Genomic DNA, 23,698 nt, shown 5'->3' on the forward strand with positions numbered 1-23,698 from the left:
CAAAATAGGATTTGAGGAAATTATAAGTACTGAAGAAAAGAAAATTAAGGTGTTAATTAGCAAAACTCTTTCCAGGAATTTTGCATGAGAGATGAGTAGATATTAATTTTCACTAAAGAAAATATGAAAGGGTATGGGCTTAGTCTGCCTCTAGAGGAGTACAGGACAAATAGGAGAAAGGGCTGTCTAAATATAGAAAGCATAAATATAAAAAATATTCTTTCTTTCTCCAAGAGTAGAAATGCACCCATTATGAAATCATTGGATTGTCTTCTCTAAAAAATTTTAGGAAAAGGATTTATAGAATCCTTATAGGATGATTTCAATGCAGTATTCCTCAGAGACAGCAAAATGGGCAAGATCAGTGTTTCTCAACTGCTGATGCAGAGCAAATTTTAACTAGTAGATGGAGTGTTTCCTTCCAAAGGTCTTCACAACTCAAAACCCATAAACTTGAAAAACGGATTCTTCACAGACAAGGTCAATTGCCTCCAGACTCAATGTGGACAGGCATTAATTCTCAATTAATGCCTTGGGTTAAAGGTAGCTGTGACCACACACTTTGGCAGGATGGGCCTAGAAAAACACTGAACCATAGCATGTTTATAATTAGGAACTAACCAGGAGGCAATGAAAAATGTGATTGTTTTTCATGGAAGTTCACTGTTATTTATAATTCAATTAAATATCAATTAAACATCTGTGGTATATAGAGCATTATGCTAGGTGCTAAAAGGAATGCAAATATTACATAAGATATAGTCACTACATTTGTGGTCTTTTCTACTTAATAATCAGATAAGAAACATACACAAGTAAGTACTTTCCGAAATCATCCAAAAGTGAAAAAACTGTGGAAAGTGCTATGTAAGTTCTAATGGGAATGAAATAAGAAGTATTATTGACCTGTAGTAAAATGTTGACTTGGGAATAAGGAAGAAGGTACAGTAGTTTGAAATATTTCAGAGGTTGTATTAGTAGGATTTAATAACAGTTGAATAAGAAGTGAGAGAGAAGCAAAAGTCAAATATTACATCAAGGGAGATTAAAGATAATAGAAAAGGGAAAAAAGAGGATATGAGTTAAAGAACACAAGTAGAAAGGTTGGCCTTAACAAGAAAGTCCCAAGAAAAATGAACAATGAAGATCACAAAGAAATGATGAGGAGATTTATTGAGATATGAAGAAGAATAAGCTCATGAAGGATGAATTCTATTTATTTTACATTTTTTAAAATTCTATTTTCCATAAATTTCTATTAATAAATATTTCTGGCATTTTGGGATTCATATTCTCTTCTTCCCTCCCATCTCTGTACCTTCTCAAAAATAGCAGGTAATATGATATAGGTTGTCAATATGTCATCATATAATACATATTTGCATGGTCGCCATCTTATGAAAGAAAACACATTACTTACACTAGAGAAACATTCATGGAGTAAATAAAGTGAAGAATGGTATGCTTCAGATTTCATTTAGACAATGAACTCTTATCAGCCAAATGGGAAATGAGGTCTTCTGCTGAGAGGGAAGGGGGAAGAAGAAGGTAGTAGGGTAGATCTTGGGGCAGTGGGAAAGGTTTTTAATAGTCTGATGGAAAATTAATAAGGGGAAAAGAAAAAAAAAGGTTGTTGTACAGTGGTGAGGCCCCAACTGAAATTAGGTATGAAATCTGCAGCAAGCAGAATCTTGAGAAATAGAGAAAGAAGTTAATAGGGTAAACCCAGAGTTGGGATTAGTTTAAAATGACTGAAGACCAGAGTGTTCAAAAGTAGTTAATAGTGTGTTTTGACTGGCCAATGTTATAATACACATTTTTAAGAGAAAAATAAGGCCAAAGCATATGGATCATGACTAATTGCTCTTAAGTAGCATCTATGCAGATTAAGGCTTTTTAGCATCTAAGGCAGATTAAGAACCAATGGTTCAGCCAAGGAGGAAAATATGTTAACACAATATACTAGACTCTTATACAGTAAAGAACTGACTTTGAACTTTTAAATCCAGTTAGTTGTTTGTTTTAAACCTTCTCCTTCTCTCTTAGAAACATTGCTGTGTATTGGTTTCAAGAAAGAAGAGCAATAAGGGTTTGGCAATAGGGATTAAGTGACTGGGCCAGGGTCACACAGCTAGAAAGTGTCTGAGACCAGAATTCAACTCAGGACCTCTTGCCTCTAGACTTGGTTCTCTATCCACAAACCCAGTTAGTTGTCAACAGGATCCTGTAGACCTAGTTAAAGCTGATTTGATTCTAGCTACCTCCCCTGTCTCCTGTCCCTTTTATTGTACCTTCTTCCCTTTTGTTACCTCCAGATATATATTTTCTTCACTACTTCCCATTTTCTGATGACTGAAAAACCTTCCATTCTGATGTTTAAGGAAAGGAAGATATCTTAATCTACCATATCTATATCTATAGTTTACATGTAAATTCCTGGAGGCAGAGACTATCTTTTGCCTTTTTTGTATCCTCAGATAATTAGCACAGTATTTAATAAATATTTTTGGTTAATATATGAGTAAAAGGAAGTTGATAAGAAAGCAACAATCCTTTCTTCACTTGCTAATTATTTATTCTATATGATTGAAAAAAAACTAATCAGCCATCCCCCACATCCTAGAAAGAATACTGGAGTTGGCCTCAAGACACTTCTGTTTTGTGGCTAACTAGCTGTGTGATTTTAAGTTACTTAACTTCCCTGACCTTTCTTCCTCACATGGAAAATTGGGGGCTTAGACTACATAATCTCTAATGTTTTTCCCTATGAGTATATAAATCATTTAAATCCTTCAGGAAAACATGCTTCAGTGAAGTCTCAATCTCTCAGTTTAGCAATATTTTATTTTTTCAAAACTCATTTTCATACTTTCTCCTAATTATCAAGTGTTTATTTTCTTTCCCTCACACTTTCTCCTCCAAATGAACACACAAATAGAAGTTATTTACAAATGTAAGACAAAAGAAAATGAATCTACTTTTTAAACAATTAGCTTTTCTTTCCAGTTTTACTGTAAGCCCTATAAATTGGAGGCTCTCTTTCTTTATTCATAGATATAGATATAGATACAGATACAGATACAGATATATAGATATAGATGTAGATATAGATATAGATACAGATACAGATATAGATAGATATAGATATATAGATGTAGCTATAGATATAGATATAGATACAGATATAGATACAGATATAGATATAGATATATATATAGATATATAGATGTAGATGTAGATATAGATATAGATATAGATACATATATAGATACAGATACAGATATAGATAGATACAGATATAGATATAGATATAGATACAGATACAGATATAGATATATAGATATAGATGTAGATATAGATATAGATACAGATATAGATACAGATACAGATATAGATAGATATAGATATAGATATAGATATAGAGATATAGATATAGATATGGATATAGATATAGATATAGATATAGATATAGATATAGATATAGATACAGATATAGATACAGATATAGATATAGATACAGATATAGCTATATCTGTGGATAAAGAGAGCAGGGCTTCAGGTCAGGCAATTGTAAACTGTGGCTAAGACTTATTCTGCTTGTGTCCCTGTGGGCAAGCCACTTTCTCTTTTTACCCCAGGCAGCTCTCTAAGACTTTAAATTGCAAATACGTGGTCCTATTCAGAGGTGGTGGGTCTTTGACCATTGGATGAACCTTGGATTGGATTTAAAACAATATAGAAACTCATTCATATTTCTGTAAATGTCATGATTTTCTTGAGACACATTTTGATACATATTTCTTTTTTTTTAAACCCTTACCTTCTGTCTTGGAGTCAATACTGTGTATTGACTCCAAGGCAGAAGAATGGTAAGTGCTAGGCAATGGGGGTCAAGTGACTTGCCCAGGGTCACACAGCTAGGAAGTGTCTGAGGCCAGAATTGAACCTAGGACCTCCCATCTCAAGGCCTGGCTCTCAATCCACTGAGCTACCCAGCTGCCCCCTGATATGTGATATTTCTCCACAAAGTGTAAAGCATGGGTTTTTAACTTACTGTGTATGAACTTAAAAACATTTCAAAAACCAACCAACCTGTATTTCTGTTTAATTAGTTTCTTCCCCGAGCCTATGCATTTCACTTTCAGTATTTAAAAACCTACAAAGAGGTTCCCAGGTTTCATCAGCCTGCCAAAGGGGCCCATGTAGCGGGGGCACACACAAACACCCACCCACATACAAAGATTGAAAATCCGGGTCTTCTAAGAATTAACAGCCAGGCTTATCTGCCCTACTTCTGTTCTGATCCCTTGGAAAACCTATTGGCATTTTTTCACTTAGGAGTGGCTGACAGGATTTCTGACTGTCCTACTTCGCCTTTTAACAGGCTTGAGATTCCAATTGTATTGAAAAACTCCATAATATCTGTGAGCCCCAGGGATTAACTGGAAGCAAAACTGTGAAGTATACTGATGAAGGGTTTTTCCTAACCATACATACCCCTCATGACCACTTCAAGCACTCCATTATCTGTAGCAGGTCCTCTTACATTCCCCCAAGAGTCTTGTTACTGCTGTGGTTTCCTCCCAGCCTACCATTATGACCCCTCCAACACCCAGTAAACCTTATCTATCCCTAATTACATCCCAGCCTTGCCAGACAAGAACTAGGAGTGCGCCTTTTATTTCTAAGTGATTATAATGATTTGCTAACCCAATAAACTAATCCATGCTGACATGCTAAGGGAGAGGAACAGAAGAGGGCTCTGCTGATTTTCTTCTCTTTTAAGTGGGGAAGATGCTTAATTACAGTGTTATATTAGTGTTAATATTCTGACTTTTATCCTCTAAGGAAGTAACAAACGACAAGGTTTTCTGGGGTATTGTGGTAATTGTGTAAAGAAAATAGTTTGAGCAGGAGGGGCCTTGCAACATTCATAAAATTACATGATATCACTGTTTAATAAGTTCAGGTCCATCTCTACAAGGCAGGATCCTCTCTCTAACACACTAGAAGCTTCTTATCTAAGATCCTTGGACCTTCCTGGCCTCCATGATACTCCCATTAAAAATGATATAAGATCTCTTGAGAACATGATGACACTAGATTTGACCTTACTTATAGCTGAGCCTGTATAAACTGTTTCCAGTAAGAGTAAAGTATTAGAAGTTGATCATTAACAAAGAAGAGCTTATATAACTGTTCCAAAGAAGAGTGAATCTTGATGGAGATAACATTTCCCCCCTGAATAAAAGGCCACACAATTTAATGGAAAGAGCTTTGGGGCAGCAGAAAATGTGGATTTAAAAAATCCTTGCTTGCCTACTTTCAACCCATACAACCTTGGATTAGTCATCTCACTTTTCTGAGGTAGTTTCCTCATCTCTAAAACAAGATAGCTGGACTCAGTTATTAGTAAGGTCTCTTCCAAATAGAAAACCTGATAATCCCATTTAAAATATTAGAAACTCTTAAATATTAAATAGCTCCCTCCTCATTCCTTCAAAGCAAGAAGACTATGGGTATAATATATTGCATATACTAGTTGATATATTGGCTAATTTTGCTGAATTTCTTTTTAATTCCCTCTTTAAAAATTGTTTTTAACCAAGAAAGGCATACTGGGCAGGGAGGGGAAAAGATGTATTCATAATAAAGGTGATATAAAAGTCTAAGGTTTCAATAAAAATATCAGCTAAGCTAAACAATTCAGAGATTTACACATAGTAGTCTTTTTCATGATGGCTAGTATAACAGTATGTAGATTGGTTTTACAAAGTATAATTAGCAGTTGAAAAGCAGAAAAATCAGTCAACTAATTGATTATCTACTCTCTATAAATTTAGTTTCATGGCTATGGTGATCTCTCCCCCCCCCTTCTCTCTTCTTCTTCTTCTTCCTCCTCCTCCTCCTCCTCCTCCTCCTCCTCCTCCTCCTCCTCCTCCTCCTCCTTCTTCTTCTTCTTCTTCTTCTTCTTCTCTCTCTCTCTCTCTCTCTCTCTCTCTCTCTCTCTCTCTCTCTCTCTCTCTCTCTCTCTCTCTCTCTCTCTCTCTCTCTCTCTCTCTCTCTCTCTCTCTCTCTCTCTCTCTCTCTCTCTCTCTTCTCTCTCTCTCTCTCTCTCTCTCTCTCTCTCTCTCTCTCTCTCTCTCTCTCTCTCTCTCTCTCTCTCCTCCCCACTCTCTTTCCTCTTCCTCTCTCATAATAAACTGGTGGGAAAGGCTGTTCAAATTAGTATCTCTGCCCTAAACATCTAGTTCTACTTGAACATATCTAAGGATCCCTTCTACAACATCACTGACAAATATTCATCTACCCTCTTTAGAAAACCAGAAGTGGAGGGAGCTCACTCACTACTTTTGAGAGCAACTCATCTCAACATGGGACAGTTCTAATTGTTAGAAACATTTTTGTCACTTAAGCCTCCAAATGCTGTCAAAACTTTCAGTCAATGCTCCTAATTCTGCCAAGTTGAGATTCATTTCCCAGCTCTATATAATTTAGGTAATCAAGAGTCTAAGAGTTATATAGTTTGAGTCCACTGAAATTTATATTAACTTGATTTGAGTCCAAATTTAATGATTTATTACCAGTTTTGCATTCTTTCTTATTTTTGAGAGAAAGGCTCAAAAAATACACTAAAAAGGTACACTTGCTTCAAAAATGCCCTGCTTTCCCTGTAAGTCACTTTAAGGCAATATTCTTTGAGTTTAATTAGTGGCTGACTGAATGATTACATATGCCTTCAAAAGTAGCCAAAAATGAAATTACTTTATTGTACAAGGAAAAAGCCTTTCATTATCATTAATTGGTTTTTAACAAATAGCTTGATTGAAAGGGAAGGCAAAGGGAAAACATTTCATCAAATACCACCTGATTTCATTCTCTTCCACAAGGGTCATATACTCTACCAAAGATCCCACTAAAAAACCATTGGTACTCCATGTACCAATTACAAATTTTAGGTAAATAATTTTACTTCAAAAAAAAAGTGCTTTTATTTGCTTGTCTTCTTTTTTTAATGGATTTGGCTCAAATATCTCCCCATAGTACTTGAGTCTAAAGAGAGCAATAAATTTTAGTTATTTATGTAAGTTAAAGATTATAAGAAGTTGAGCAGGGCCCAAGAGACAGTTTTACTTTGTCAGGTCTAATTTTAACTCGTTTCCTTATTTTAATTCAAAATAGGTGATATTGAAACTGATGTGAAAATAGGGAAGTATGGAGAATTATTATTTTTTAAAATGTAATAAGTATTTGTTTTTTTTTATTTCTACAAACTACTAATCCTCTAAATATGGGGGTACAGCTTAAAAATCTCAAAGGAAATATAGAGAAAAAAATGGGGAGACCAAACTCTTCCAGATCTCATACTATACCATAAAAGACTAATCATTAATATGATTTGGTACTGGATCAAAAAGGGAGGGGTTATGTGGAGTTAAATGGCTCAATGGTTAAAAAGCTGGGCCTGGAGATGGGTAGTCTTGGGTTTAAAACTGGCCTCAGACACTTCCTAACTATGCAATGTTGGCAAGTCATTTACTCCTCAGGTGCCTAGCCTTTATTGATCTGGAGTCTTTGGAACTTACACAGTATCAATTCTAAGACAGATGGTAAGGGTTTTAAAAAATAAATTTAGACTGTTTGAACAATGCCTCAAATTAAAAAACAAACAAACAAACAAACCTAAGATCCTGGTAAGTGGACTAAGGATTCACTAGTTGAAAAAACTTCTGGGAAAAGTCAAAATCAGTCTGGTAGAAATTAGGTTTAGATCAAAACCTCATACAGTGTATCAGGGCAAACTACATGGATATGTATGGATATTTTGGATATAAATGGATAATTTGCACATCAAAAGGCCGCATCATTAAGAAAATAAGAAATAAGGAAGAAATTACCTCTCATGTCTATGATGAAGGTTTGTCCTTATGACCAAAAAAGAGAAAAAGAGTTTCATTCATAAAAGACAAAATGGACAATTTTATTTACATAAAATTTAAATGTTTACAAAAAAAAAATAAAAAACAAACAACCCAGGGCAGCTAAAGATAAAAAGGAAATAGTTAACTGGAGAAAAATTTCATTGTAGTGTTTCTCTGATAAAACTCTCAGTTTTAACATATATAAGGAACTTGTTCAAATTTACAAAAAATAATGGTCATTCCTCAATTTAAATGATCTACAGGAATTTCTCAGGTTAGAGTTATGTCTGTCTCTGTCTGTATATCTCTGTCTTTGTCTCTCTTTCTGTCATCTTTTGTCTTAGAAACAATTCTAAGAGTGCCAAGATAGAAGAGTATTAAGGAATAAGCAATTGGGGTTAAGTGACTTGTACAGGGTCACATAGTTAGGAAATGTTTGAGGCCAAATTTGATTCCAAGTTTTCCCAATTCTAAGCCTGGCTCTCTATACAATAAGCTACTTAGCTGCTCTTAGAATGCTCTTCTGATATTAAATTTTTTTTCAAATTAAAAATAAATTTCAAAAAGAAATATAAAATGAAATCTGAGTCTTTCATTTCTGATGCTGATTATAATCTTGTTATGCCCAAAGGAAGTTCATTACATGATAGTCAATCTCCTGTTAATGAACATTTCCAAGTAACATTAGGTAGGTTCTCATAATCTATCTCCCATCTATAAACCTTTTCCAACTTGAGAAGATGAACCATCTGACTGAGTTCAGAGAGTCTTATTTACCTAAAACTTAGCCAGTTAGTACTGAATTATTGTGGTCCATAGAACTCATGCCCCCACTCACTAAAAGGCAAAGGTAGTGTGACTGACATTGGTAAGTGATCATAGAGTTAGGTATAGGATTGTTATTATAGATTTTTAATCTAATCTCCTCATGTTACAAGGAAGCAACCAAAGAGCTATATATTTAAAGGTGATTTCCCTAATGGCATATAAATATTAAATGACTTTTAAAATGTTCCATAAATATTAAGTGACAGTGAGGATTTGAACCCAGAACCTGTGGCATCCAAACTTATGGCTTTTCCGTTACCAGGAAATGCTCACACTAATGATACCACTGACTTTATCTACAACACATAGTTCCCTGAAAGAGTTATTGCTTGATGTTTATTTAGCATTTTTACATTGAAAGAGATTTCTACTTCAAAAATTTCATTTTTATTTTTTCATGGATTTCAAAATCTACTTTTCTTTGCAAAAGAAAGCATGAGCTAAGATGTGTCAGACCTATTGTTTTTATGTATTTATCTGACAGCATGATTATTCTTTTTATTCTCAAATAATTATATTTTAAAAAAAGGAAATAATGCTTAAGCAGAATGCCCTATGACAAAGTGATTTAACTTAACTGGAATATGGTGTTGTGGTACTTTTAAATAAAGAATAAGACTTTACCTTTTTCAAAACATTTTCATTCCCAATGTCTCATTTAATCCTCAAAACTGAACCCTAGAAGTAGTGTATTGCTGTGCCCATTTGATATGCAGAGAACAGAGAAGTAACAATTCAGATTTAAGCTTTATAAATGTTTTCCTCACAAGTGAAATAGATAGTATAGTTATTATTACCCCTATTTAACTACCACTACCCAATGCAACATTGTACAGATTTAGAAACAGAGGCTCAGATAATTTGAATAACTTGGCTATGGTGACATAGGAAATAAGCATCAGAACTGAGACTGGACTTGATGCCTCAACTCCCCAGCAAGCCATTTCCCTTATCTTTTGGGAGATGAATCCTGTTTCAAAGATATTTCCTAGGAGTCATCTCTTCCATTCATCCTTTCTTTTAGCTTATTGTATCATGTTTTCCCCTATTCCCTCACAAAAATTTAGGTAAGAGAAATGCTGATTAATTGAACATTCCAGTTGATCAAGCTGCTAGTCCTCAAAATTGTCTTTTTATACAGTTAATATCACTTGCTAAGAAGCAAAAATGGATAAAGCACAATGATTGAAGTTAATCTGAACTTGAAACGCCAACAATTTTGGCCCCTTTAAATTTGATCCAGTTATGCAATGAAAACATAAGACAAGTGAAACTGGTCAAGAAATATAACAACCATTTTCTCGTCATTCACTTACTTTGGTTTGGATTATTAAAGGCAGTGGCAATAAAAGCAGCAGGGTGAGGATGATGAGGATAAGCCTGCGATAAATCAAGCAGATTTCAAGAAGCTTCATTTCTGGGAGCCTAGATGTCCAAATCCTCATATGGACTGTCTAAAAAAAATCATGACAGACATTAAATAACCAAGCTGGATTAATATTTCTCTAGTCTATCATCTTGAGTCATTGCAACAGTGTAGCCAATGTTAGTTAACATTAAATCTCATTTTTTTTATTGCTTTAGTGCCTTTACTAACAAGCAGAGAAAAGCAAACAGTGTTTTGGTAAAACTGAAAAATAGTCCCAATGAATAGTGACTATTAAAGGCTTTTAAGGAATAATAGTTTTCTCCCTACACCTTCCCCTCACCCCAGCTGCAGCATAGCTTTGACACTAACTAGATCGTAGCCTTTTGACTAAGGCTATTAACTAAATCTTCTAAGGTATCTGTGAGCAGTCAATATGCCACTACTTTCTTTAGGCAGCAAATTTATATTTTAAAAAGAGTTTTCTATAGACAAAGCCTTAAGCCATTCAGTAACCAACATTAACATAGCAAATTTTTATTAATTGTCTATTGCACAAGGAATATTCAAAGGCAAAACTTTCAAGGGGGAAACTTTTAGAGATATTTGGAACAACTAGGTTTGGGCTTGGTAGGGAATATTTTTCTGTTTTTGTTATTTGGGGGGGGGGAAGCAGTTGATCCTCTTGAAATAATCCTTTTAGGCAGATAGTTTTGCCTATGTGTAAGCTAGGATTCTTCCATTTAGGACATCTTTGGACTTTGAAAAGAAACAAAATTTCAAATCTATAAAGCACCATGAGAGATATGTGATAAAAGAACTTAGAAATCATTTAATCAAGCCCCACCCCATTCCCATTTCATAGCCAGCAATGATCTGGTGCTAGATTTGAACTCAAGCCTTCCTGACTTCAGCATTCTCTCCACTGCTTACATTATGTACATCAGGTATACAGGAAAATGAGACAAAGACAAATAAAGTGATTGATCCAAGATCAAACATCTAGTAAATGGGGGAAGTAGGACTTAAACTAGGTCCTCTGACTTCAAAGCCTATATTGTTCCCACTATACTGTATTTATAATACAAGGTGATTTTTTTTTTAAAACAAAACTGAAGTCAACTAAAAATTCTGGTCTTGGAGGCTTGGAAATTCACTACTTAAAGTGTTCTGACCAATGTGTACAAAAAAGGAAAGCATCAATGAAATCTCTGTGGGTTATGAAGTTGAAGTTCATTCTCTAACATCTTCAGAATATGGAATCTATGGAAGGACCTACAGAACATAATTGATTTGAAAGATTGAGTAATTAAGTAGCAGTTTTATAATGATGTTTGATTTCTACTGTAGTACATAGATTGATACTCCTATCTTGCAAAATTCATCCCCCATATGCAAAGCTATCTCAGTTTCCAGGAATTTGCAGATCCCCACAATTGTAGTAATAATAATGATATATTAATTGATATTTAGATAGTACTTTGTGGTTTAAAAGTCCTTTATACAGTTGTAATATAAGATTGTAATGGAATACTATTGTGCCATAGGAAATTATGAACAGGATGATCACAAAAAACTCAAAAGACTTATATGAAGTGATACAAAGTGAAGTGAGTAGAACCAGTAGAACATTATACACAGTAACAATAACAGTCTACTATGATCATCTGTGAAAAACTTAACTGTTATTAGCAACAAAAGGATCCAAGAAGTTCCAAGAGATTCAAGGCTCATCTGACTTGTTTTAATATTAAAGGGTAGCCCTCTAACCACATCCAGGACTCTTAGGAATCTGCCTTCATCCCTACCCTCATCTTCTCAGTTTAAAAGATCTTCCAAGCAGATGAGTTAACAGGAGAAAGGACAGAAACCATTCATTATCATGGGACCTAGGCAATCATACTCCTTCCTGTGTTAGGTGTTTGTGATCTGGGAAGTCAAAGTCTTTTCAGGTCTTGGGTTCAGAGACATGATCCTTCTGGATTTTTGTAGGAGTTTTCATGTGAAGCTAGAGTGGAGAGGGAAATCTGGGGATTGCCTGTAGAGAGATCCATCACAATTGCTTTGTTTTTGATATTTTATTCTTGGCTTCCCAACTTTTCCCTGTGAAACTGAGTTAGACTTAGCAGTCTCAGCATGAAATCAGTCTATCATCTCTTTCCCCTTCCTTACAATCTTGTTTTGGTCTAGTCCCTCTATCAGAGTCTAGTTTCTAATTATAAATGAGTATGATCAGACTTCCCAATTTTTTAAAGAAAGTAAATAAGCAATCCTTCAGGTACCTGTGATGTCTTATATAAGAAAGCATTTTCTCTCAAAGTTTAAATTTGCAGTGAATAGTCAGGGAAGAAGTGTTACATAATAGGAAAAAAGAACATGATTAACTTACAGACTTTTATAAACTTATACTTCTCCAATCTTAATTTATTTTGCAGAATCGTGAAATCAGTATTGTCAGATGAACTAACAGAACTATAAAACTAGACTTCAAAGATCATCTGATCAAAACCCCTGGTGAAAAGCATGAAATTTAGCTCCAACTTCCCTGATAAGAAGTCATTTGGCCTTCTCCTGATGATTTACACCAGTGATGGCAAACCTTTTCTAGATGGAATGTTGGGCCTCGATCCCACCCCACCAGTCCAGACCATATTCTTCCCCTACCCCACACAGGAGGAAAGAAGCATTAGGCTGTTGGGAAGAGGGGTGGGTCATATGAGAAATGTCCTAAGCACAGATGAGGAGGGGGAGGAGAGTGGCCCTAGCACTCTACTTCCTTCCACTTCTGCCACCTGTGAGCTGCCTACTTTATCACTGGTGCACTCCGATTGGGATGCTGGACAGTGGGGCAGATAATGTGAAAAAAATGTCATGAGGCATGGTGGAGAACAGGGAAAGGTACAGCTCCACCCAAGTCCCTCTATCTTTCTAGGATTTGAACTCTGGGTGGGGAGGTTGTGGAGGACAGTTGAGTACCCACAGAGAATGTTCTGTGCGCCATCTTGGGCACTCCTGCCATAGTTATGACATCACTGACCTACACTAATATACTGCTCCCCTGGGGTAGCAATTTTGGATAAATTTGTTATGTATTTTGCCTTTTAGTGAATCAAAAATATACTCTGAAAATTTCTTTCTGTTGATTTAGTTCTACTGTATAGAGCAAGTAAAACAAGTCTAATCATTCTTCCACCTGACATCCCTTTAAATATTTGAAAAATATTGTTGTATTGTTTTGTAACCCCCCCCATTACCTCAAACCTTCTTTCCTACAGATGATATATTCCTATATTATTTAACCCATCCTCACATGTGTAAGGGCTAAAATACTGTTTTCAGTTTTCTCAGTCTTTTTGATCACCCCAAGTCCTAGACAATTTGACATTATCCCTTCTAAAATGTACTGCTCATAAGTGGACCCAACATTCCAGATGTAGTATGAATAGAACAAAAAATAGAAGACTCATCCATTCTCCTTTTCTGAGCACTATACCTCTATCAGGGCACCCTTAAAAGGTCATTGCCTTCTTTCCAGTTCATATGGACTCATAATATGTTAACTATATTAACCATATAATTCTATTAAAATATCTAGGTCCTTATCATATCATTTTCTTTCCAGTGATAAACTGGCCATACTATGCTTATATATAAATTTAACATTTTGAGCCCAGGTATGGAACTTTTCCACCTTTGTTGTTACTGTTGTTTCCTTATGACAATGGCATAGCATCTTGAGGTTTATTGTTCAGTTATTTCAGTCATGTCTTACTCTTCATGACGCCATTTTGGATTTTCTTGGTAAAGATACTGGAGTGGCTTTCCATTTCCTTCTCTAGCTCATTTCACAGATGATAAGACTGAGGCACTGATTAAAAAATTTTCCCAGGATCATACAGGTAGTAACTGTTGGAACTCAGAAATTTGAGTCTTTTTGACTCTATGTATGGCACTCTAGCCACTGTGCCACCTAGTTGACCAATCTTGAAGTTTACTGAGTGCTTAATAGTAATGTTATTTGTGGGGTTCTTTCCTGGGTGTTTTCCTCACAAGAGATAACAGGTATTATGGTTGATTATTATTATTTGGACCATACTAATTATTTTATGGGCATAAAGAACATCTTCCTGGAAATGTGTTCTACCGATACAGATTGGAAGATATTATACAAATGATAGTCTTATATTTGCCCAAGAGGTTGAACTTGGTACTTGTGTAGACTTGGTTCTATGGAATTATAATAGGGAGAAACAACAGGAAACACATTGACCCTTTAGGACATTCCTAGAGTCCAATAAAACTCCAGAAATCTGAACTGATACATTCTTTGAGATGAGAGACAATCACCTTTCAGAATCACCAGATATTCTCTTTTTATTTTTTATTTTTTGGCTAATATGTGCATACCCTAAGTACTTTCCATTCTGCACTTGTCTGTGCCATAGGTGATGAACCTTTCTCTGGGAAAAGTCTTTGAGATGAATATTTGAGATTCTGATAATTCAGAGGTCTGTCAAATAATGATACTTAAAAAAGCATATCACAATTATAATACCCAAAAGTATACCTTTCCAGTGACATAGTCAGAATGTGTCAGAGGCAACACTTTAATCCAGATATTTCTCACTCTCAAGTTGGTCCTCTACCCACACTTCCATTTTAATTTGAGAATTTTTTTGAGAATTATTTATTTGAGAACAATTAACTGATGTGGAATTTGGAGCCCTGAGAGATTATGACTTTCTTATGGTCATATAACTAGAAAATAAGGCAAAATTCAAATTCAGTCCTTTTGACAGTTCAGTGTTCTGACTACTAGAATATCCCTGCTATCCCACTCTGTTCCCCAAGTATACCTCAGTATATATGGAGTTTCCCACAAATGATGAAGTTGCATATGACCCAGATTCTCATCTTCTTTCCCACTACAAACATCATTACTTCCCTCCTTGCAATAGTAAACTCTTTGAGGGTAAGGATTGTTTCATTTTGCCTTTATGTCTCCAGCTTCTAATATAACATCTTGTGTGATTGTTGTCTGTCCATTTTTCTAGAGGATCAGTGACATCATAGGGTAATATGTTAGCAAAATAGATTACAAAGTCAGGACCTTCACTCTCTCTTCTTCACAAAGTCCAGTGAGAGGATGAAAGGACAAAAATCAGGATGTTGTCTTGGAGATGTCTCATGTTACAGCAGATGGATTACCTTAGCATCTGGGATGTCTAACCAAGCTCTAAGAATTCCATAGTGCCTACTTCAGCCACATTCATGGCCATTGGAAAAATTGTTTTCATCTGCCCATTCCGCTGAGAGAAGTCTTCCCTTGCCTGGGGTAGGCATCTCCCTACCTCATCAATGGGTCCAAGACCTATCAGTTACCCTCAACCTGGTTTAGCTATCAACCAAAATAGTTTAACTAGAATGTGGCTGATGTAGATGCTACAGCTTCTTGGGACCACAGGTAAAAGTTAGGTGACAGGGAGACATTGAAAGTGGGTGAACAGCCCTAAAAAGAGAGTGTGATAATACTCTATTGACATCTCTTTCCAAAACCCAGAGGCATTTCCAAGTGAAAATGCAGCATCTGAGGAAGATTTTAGTGGAGGAATGTGCTTTGCAAAAGATATATAAGTACCTTACATCCCCATACCTCTGTATGATTTCCAAAGCTATTTTCTCACACATGTATGGTGAAGTTGGTATGACAAACATTACTTTTACTAATCTGCTCTGGGCCTTAGTCTTCCCATCTGGAAAATAAGAAGGTTCAATTAGATGACCTTGAAAATCTCTTCCAATTCAAAGTATTCTCATAATGGCTCCCCTCCTCCAAATGAAATCATTAGTATATATAGACTGAATGTATGTTTTCATTGGTTATAACACTTATAAACAAGGAAACTTCCTTTGCCAATGCCCTACTTTGTAACTTATTGTCTTAGAGTACTGCCTAAGGCACTGAAACATTAAGTAAACAATAATAATAATAATATAATAATAATAATATAATAATAATAATAATAATAATAATAATAAGGCATGGAGGTGGTAGTAGATCTAGTGCTTGGCCCAGAGTCAGGAAGAGCTGAGTTCAAACTCAGTTTTACTTTCTAACTGGATGACCCCAGGCAAGTCCATTAATCCTGTTGGCCTCAGTTCCTCACTTGTAACTCTGCCAAGAAAGTCTCCAAAGGAATCAAGAGTTATATATGACTGGAAATGACTAAACAACAACAAATAATGATGATGATGATGATAGTGTACATAGTAATGAAGATTTGCAAAACATTTTATATATACTCTTTCATTTGATTTTCACCACACTCCTATGAGGTAGATACTATTAGCCCCACTTTACAAATGAAGAAACTGAGACTGAGAGATATTAACTGACTTGTTCAGGGTCATATAGCTAGTTAGTATCTGAGGTTAGATTTGAATTCAGCTCTTCCTGGCTTCAGGGCCAGACTCACTTCATGTACTATAACACCTACCTGCCTCTAGATCTTAACTAGTTTAGGCTAAGAGCCAATACTAGTCAGTGGTATGTCTCAAGTGACTAATTAAGTTGTCTTTCTGACTCTAATGGTGGCTATCTATCTATTACAATATGCTGCTTTTCTATATATTATGGAAGGCAACATTGAGAGCATGGTTAAATGATTTCCCTGAGCTTTCACAGCAGTGTCAGAATTCAGGCAGGAGTTTAAGTTTAGGGCTATCTACTCTAACACACCGACAGGTAAATGTCAGCTATTATCTTTCATTCTGTATAGTCTCCTTTCTATCTGCTGCAAAGAACATTCTGAATTCGATCTCAGTGGATTTGTTCATCCTGCTTGTGGTCAGGACCAATCCTCATTATCTATCCATAATATACTTGTTTTTAAAGACTTGTTTCAAATTCTTTTTATAAAACCTTTCTGATACTTCCCACCAACATTAGTTCTATGCATCTTCATGTACTTCATACTGTCTGTTTCAGCATGTATTGGTATTCTATCTTGTTTCATTTTCTGTTTCATATGTATAAGTATTAGGTTCTCAACTGATTTTTATAACTTTTCTGTTCTTCAATCCACAATGTAAGGCAAATAGCGGGCACTAAATAAAATGTAGACTGTATACATGTTCTTTATATACTTATCCTGTGACTATGAAAAATTTGTACCACTTAGCTCAGCGGGTAAAAGTAGGATAATGCAAACTTAACAACTAGATTTTTACAAAGGAAAATGTTCTGCAGCTAAAAACATTGGATTGAGCCTCAGATGGCTTTCTTTTGAATGAATATCACTGCTCTTCCATGTTTTCCTTATTCTCTGAGCTCTATCCCTGACTCTCTGGACATCTGTCCCCTATATCACAGCATCCTTTTCACCTAAGAACTTCATCATTACCCAGGACCATCTCACTCTGCCCCTGCAGTCCCTCCCTGTTGTTTTTTAAACCCTTACCTTATGTCTTAGAACCAATACTGTGTGTTGGTTTTAAAGCAAAAGAGCAGTAAGAGCTAGGCAATGGGGTTTAAGTAACTTGCCCAAGTTGACATAGCTAAGAAATATCTGAATCCAAACTTGAACCCAGGACCTCTCATTTCTAGGTGAGCCTCCTAGCTGCCTCCTAGTCTAATTTTTTAAGTGTCCAGGCCAGCCATGTTCATGACTTCATTCTGATCCAGACAGCATTCTTTACTCTGAATTTCTTTCTCCACTATTTATCACCTCCACTTTCCTAATTTCCCTCCACCTATCCTATTTATCTTTCTTTTGTGTTACTTCCCCTATTAGAATGCAACTCCTTGAGGACAGAAACTGTTTTGTTTTGTTTTGTTTTTTTTAATTTTTGTCCAGTGCTTAGCATGGTACCTAGTATGTAATAAGTATTTAATAAACGCTTCCTGAATTGACTTGATTGTCAGGGTGATGAGAATTCTAAATCAGATTCTGCTAATCAAACCTCAATTAACTTTCTAATTTTGCTCTTAAATCATATGAGGATAAATTAGTTATTTAAATTCTGGGGGAATAGAAGTGAGTACATGACCCTGTGCATACTAGAAGGATGTTAGCTAATTGATAAATTCCCTTAATCTGAATGACAAACAAGTCTGAGAAATGGGATTAAGAAAGTGATCACAGAATGTTCTGTACATTTCTCAAGACTGAAATTTCCTGTCTTTGGAGCAAGGAATTATTCCCTTTAAGTTTTAAGTTTTTTAACAATGATCCCTTAATCATTGATTTATTAGAAGTCACATGGGGTCAGGAATGCCACCAAGGAAAATTTAACAAATCAAGCTACTTCCCTATCCCTGTCACACTTCTTTATTCCCATAAATTCTTTAATCTCATGAATATGTATTTATTCATTCCTTTTTTAGACTATAAGAATGCTCTGTATTCTGCCTTGAATATTCTTGTGCTTTGGATCCAATTTATTGGCAACTGCTGGCTTTGCTAATGGGAATCTAGGTGGCTTGGTGTTTAGAGGATCAGACCTGGAGTTGGGAGCAAGTTCAAATCCAACCTTGGATATTTGCTAGCTGTGAGCTACCTTGTTAGCCTCTGTTTCCTAATCTTTTAAAATAAGCTAGAAAAGGAAATGGCAAAGCACTGCAATGTTTTTGCCACAAAAACCCAAAATGAGGTCATGAAAAGTTTGATGTGACTGAATAACAAAGCTTTGCTAATAAATTGATCACCATTGGAACTCTGTGCTTCAATTTACCTTTATTTTTCATATAACAATAGCAATGTATGGATGACAATTTAGTGTCACATACCCTCAGAAATGGGGGAAAATGGCTCAGAACTCAGGTTCTATTGAGACTGGATCAGCAGTATTTTTACATATATGAAATACAATGATACAAGTTTTATCTAGGTTTTAATCTCTTTAGGATTTTTTAGTTAAAATTGTATACTAGCTTGGTTAAGTAGCTAGAAAAGAATGACTTGAATTCATTAGGTCAGAGTAGATAGACAATAAGAGTTATCATGGCAAAGTTGATAGAAAGATAACTTTAGAATCAGAAAGCCCCATCTCTTACATATCCAGTAGGACCTTCTTTTATGAGACCAATATGTTCAAAGAGCCTTTCCATAAGTTTGATATTGTGAATAATAGTGAACCCTATTATTTGATTAATATTCTTATACAAATGTACCTAGGTACTTTATGACTTTTCTTGGGTTTATTAGAGCTACCAGCATCACTACTCTTGTACTTTGAGGGCCATTATTAATAACTAAATAGCATTAATGAAACAAAGAGAAACTGCTCTGACATAGACATGGCTTTTTACAAGTAAGAAGTCTAGAGAAAGATGATGGTGCTAATTTTGGGGCAAAACAATTTAATGACTCACAAAAATACTCAGAGCAAGATCATGTGTGATTGGGACAACTGCTGTGAAAGTTTACACTTTGGGAAAATAGCATGGATTTAGCATGGATTTTTTCATTTTACATATATTTCTGTCTTTATTTTTTCAATTGCTAATTGCACATACCTGAATTGCATGTGTTGAGTTCACATAAAACAAGGTCTTGTGGAACTTGGTGTATAGATAAGTCACAACCTTTCAGTTGGCAATTCTATGACTACAGATTAGATGGCCCAATCTATAGAGAATTTCCCATAATAAATAAATCAAAGAAATCACAGATCCAGTTCCCACAAAAAGGGCAGAAAATATATTTTCTCTTAATGATTATCAATTCCAATGACAAATTTAAACTTTAATTTTGGAAGTCACTCAAGGTAGTTCCTACAAATAAATTTTATATCCTAACTTTCATGAATCTTATCTCTTTCAGTTATTAGTCTCCAAAAAAAGAAATAAGTTCCACTTGTAGGATGCATTCAGTAACTGGTTTTTAATAATAAATATAACTAACACTCGTTTCCTTTCCTTCTACTGTGACTTCTGATCTTATCTTTGGATTGCCACCATAACTGACCAAAAAAGACCTCATTTTTGCCCTTTATGGCTCTATCTATAGCTTTAGCCTCCATGGGGGCCCCTGAACTTCTCCCTCTAATACTGCAAAATGCAGACTGACATGAAGTCAACCACCGATTTATTTATTGTTTACTATGTGCCAAGCACAGTGCTAAGCACTAGGGATAAAAAGAAAAGGAAAAGACAATTCTTTCTCTGAGAGCTCACAGACCAATGGAAAGAAGCTAAGTGCAAATTCCCTGGGCATAAAGGAAATATAATCTTTCAAGATAATGGCATTATCGTCGACATTATATAGTACTATAAAGATTGCAAAGGCCTTTTCACATATAAGGTGTGTACAGAGACTTTGGAGATATCTTGTAATTTCATCTGAGCTTCACATCAACCTTTTGCGGTAGATACTACAAGTGCCTCCTTTTTGCATTTGAGGAATCTGTGGTTAAGAGAGATGAAATAAGTTGCCAATAGTCATGAAACCAGTAGGTATCAGTGATGGGATCTGAATGTTGAAATGCTAGTTTTTCGAGTCTTATTTGGTAAATCTTAATAGTGCCTTCTTTTCCTAAAATAACTTTTAAAGGCTACTATGGAGTCACTAAGGTCATGTATAAGAAATTAAATTTCAATTATTTATTAACCATGGCTTCATTGGCCATTCTTCCCCTGCTAAGAAGTAAATAACTGACTGAAGAAATGATGAGACTTGAACTGTGCCCTAAAAGGTAGCTAAGCCAAACTCCCTTGAACCAAAAAGGGATGAAAATTTCAGAGATTTTATATATCTTTGTCATTCAGTTGTTTCAGTCATGTCTGACTCTTTGTGACCCCTTGGGATTTTCTTAGCAAAGACACTGGAGTGATTTGTTATTTTCTTCGCCAGCTCATTTTATAGATGAGGAAATTGAGGCAAATTCTTGTGTTAAGTGACTTTCCCAAAGTCACACAGTTAATAAATGCCTGAGAAGGATTTGAATTCAAAGACAAGTTCCTGAGGACCTGCATCCTATTTACTTAAGTATCTAGGAGAAAAAGCAATCCTCTAAAACCCTAACATTGAACCTTATCTGCTACTTTTTGCATTTGTGGTTGTGGTGAGTAAAATCAAGCATAAATGCTCTTCTACTAATAAACATATTTTAGAAGAGAAAAGAAAAGAGAAAAGGAAGAATATTCTAGGTCTGTCACTTGTCTCTACTCACCAGCTCCTGAGAAATTGGGAATGGAATAAAAGTAATTTAATAAAACAAACTAACTAAAAAACTGATTAACTTCACTCCCTTCCCTCTAGCCCCTACTCTATCATATTCAACAAAAGTAACATTCTATTTAGTCACAAAGATATTTTGGTTTTTGATCATTCTTATAACAGTATCATAATAATAGTCAGTATCTAGAGCCAGGAAGAATATTAGTAACTATTTCATCCAACCCCCTCACATCATAGATTTTCCTGAGTAGATGAAATCCCTTGCTTACCTTCACACAGATAGTTAGCAACAAATTTGAAATTCAAATCCAGGATTCTTTAAGCTGTACTATGGCTCTTCCTTTGGTTTCCTGATAAAGAAATGAGAGGTATGGGATGAGGGCTAGATCTAGAGTCAAAGGTCCCAAGTTCAAAGCTCATCTCTGACACCTTACTACCAGTGAGGCCTAGGAAAAGCCACTTAACAACCCTGGGCCTCAGCTTCCCTATTTGCAAAACAAGAGAGGTTGTACTAGATAACCTGTAAGATCTGCTCTAGCTCTAAGTCTATGATTTTAGGTCATGAAGAATTTTCCCAAAATACCTTTGATCTCATCAGCTTGTAGCACTAAGGAGAGTGACTTTTATTAAGTCAGCACCCCTATGGGACAAGAGAAAAAAAGTATCCTGAAAATGCTTGCTCTGACCTTTGGATTCCCTAGGATTAATGCTGAGGATTCACAGGATTGAGGTCAGAGTCCTTAGGATGTCTTCAGGGCTATTATATGACCCCTTCAATATTCAGCTCAGCAGAATCTGAGGGATATTTCATATCTTTAAACAGTGAGTCATTATTGATATTTCTAGTGATGCATTATTTCTCACAAAAGTAATGAGCCAGTTGGACTTGGAACACCCCCTGGTCCAGACAAAATCTAAAGATGAGCTTTGTTAATGAAGTTTCTAATTATGATTTCTTTTAAGGCATAATACACGAAACTAGCACAATCAAGCCTACTGTCAAGCTGACCCTCTTCCTTCAAGTTTTTCTTTTTTCTTTTTTCCCAGTCAATGTGGACTATTTTACAATATGCTATTAACATGAATAAAGAAACTAAGCTAGGTTGCCCTCTCTCAATAATTTGCTGTTGGCATAGTTACAGAACTCACTGTTCTTTAACCATAGGCTTCTTTTGTTATTGGAGTTGGGTGGCCATTGAAAACTTTTGTTTTAGAAGTGAATTTAGCAGGGGTTGAAGGAAAGAAATGGAAGTTTCTTGACTTCCCTTCCATTTGCCACATTTAAAAAAGTGTCGATTATCTTTTGTGAAAGGGGACAGTATTGATATATTTCTTTCTTTAAGAGTAGTTGTGTTATTTTATTTTTTTATTTCAATTTTTATAATTTATATAAGTATTTCCCCCAGAATCAGTATAATTTCTATATTTTAAGTGGAAAAAAAGCCAAAGGGTTTTTTTCAGAAAAAAAATTATTTTAAAAGTAAAATTCGGTGCTATTCTGGGCATATAGAGGGTACTTGATCCAGGTATGAATCTGAATGAGAGAATGAATGCTTATGGGTAGAACAGTGGAAATTCTAGATTATTCTTTTAAGAAATGGAATTTTGTAAGAAGTGAATAAAAATATAGTATATGAATGCAAAGGGAATATATTGTATCATTAAAATGCCAAATGTGAACAGTACAAAGAAATATAATACTACATGTAGGATAGGTGGAGAAGAATTAGAACAGAAGCATATACACATTGACTCAAATGTGTTGCATAATTTTAAACCACAGGTACTCAAATGATAAACAAAGTCTCCAAGCCATAAAAAAATAGGTTAATTCGGAGAGGGCCAGGTCTCCCAATAAAGCCAGACCTCTGGTCAAGATCAGGAGACCCTGAGCACCTTTTAGACCCCAAAGAATTAGTCAACTTTTGTACCAGTACAAAAATAGTCCATGACAATAGTTATGCACATCTAAAAATAGAGGCACCTAGAAGCAATGTTCATTGGTTAGGACAACTAGGGAGTGTTACTTATTGGTAAAAGGAAACATTTGACAATGACTTAAAAATCACTTGTTGGAAAGAGGGGGAGCAGTGATTTCTAGGCTGGTGACATACAAAGTAAGAGTGGGTGGTGTTGGGTAGTACCTGGTGCTGAACCCAAGGTCAGGAATCCTGACATATAATGGATCACAAACTAGGGTGCCTGATATAGAAATTCTGAAGGGTGGAACTGACCCTAAGGCCTATGCTAAAGTAGTTATTTACTTAATTCAAAACCTTAATACTTATACCAGAATAATCACAAAAAGTCTACTAAAATCATGACTTATGCTAACTACCTTATATTTATAATTATGATTATATCAAAAGCACTGCTAACATTGAAATCTAATCCTCATATAA

At 35.3% G+C, this 23,698-nt stretch overlaps 1 protein-coding gene across 2 annotated transcripts in view; it reads right to left on the minus strand.

The window, feature by feature from the left end:
• Nucleotides 1-21,696, minus strand: part of SLC13A1 (solute carrier family 13 member 1) — a 105,871-nt gene extending 84,175 nt beyond the window's left edge. The window contains exons 1-3 of one of the 2 annotated variants that reach the window (XM_007504223.3): nt 21,566-21,669; nt 15,770-15,869; nt 10,067-10,204 (exon numbers count right to left, since the gene is read on the minus strand). In XM_007504223.3, coding sequence (XP_007504285.1) covers nt 10,067-10,195 — 129 coding nt within the window. In that variant the 5' untranslated portion in view covers nt 10,196-10,204; nt 15,770-15,869; nt 21,566-21,669. Of the gene's footprint in view, nt 1-10,066; nt 10,205-15,769; nt 15,870-21,565 lie in introns of both variants that reach the window. The other variant, XM_007504224.3, reaches the window with a different exon arrangement.
• Between the last annotated feature and the right edge of the window lie 2,002 nt (nt 21,697-23,698).

Source organism: Monodelphis domestica, chromosome 5, assembly GCF_027887165.1.
Source record: "Monodelphis domestica isolate mMonDom1 chromosome 5, mMonDom1.pri, whole genome shotgun sequence".
NCBI lineage: Eukaryota > Metazoa > Chordata > Mammalia > Didelphimorphia > Didelphidae > Monodelphis > Monodelphis domestica.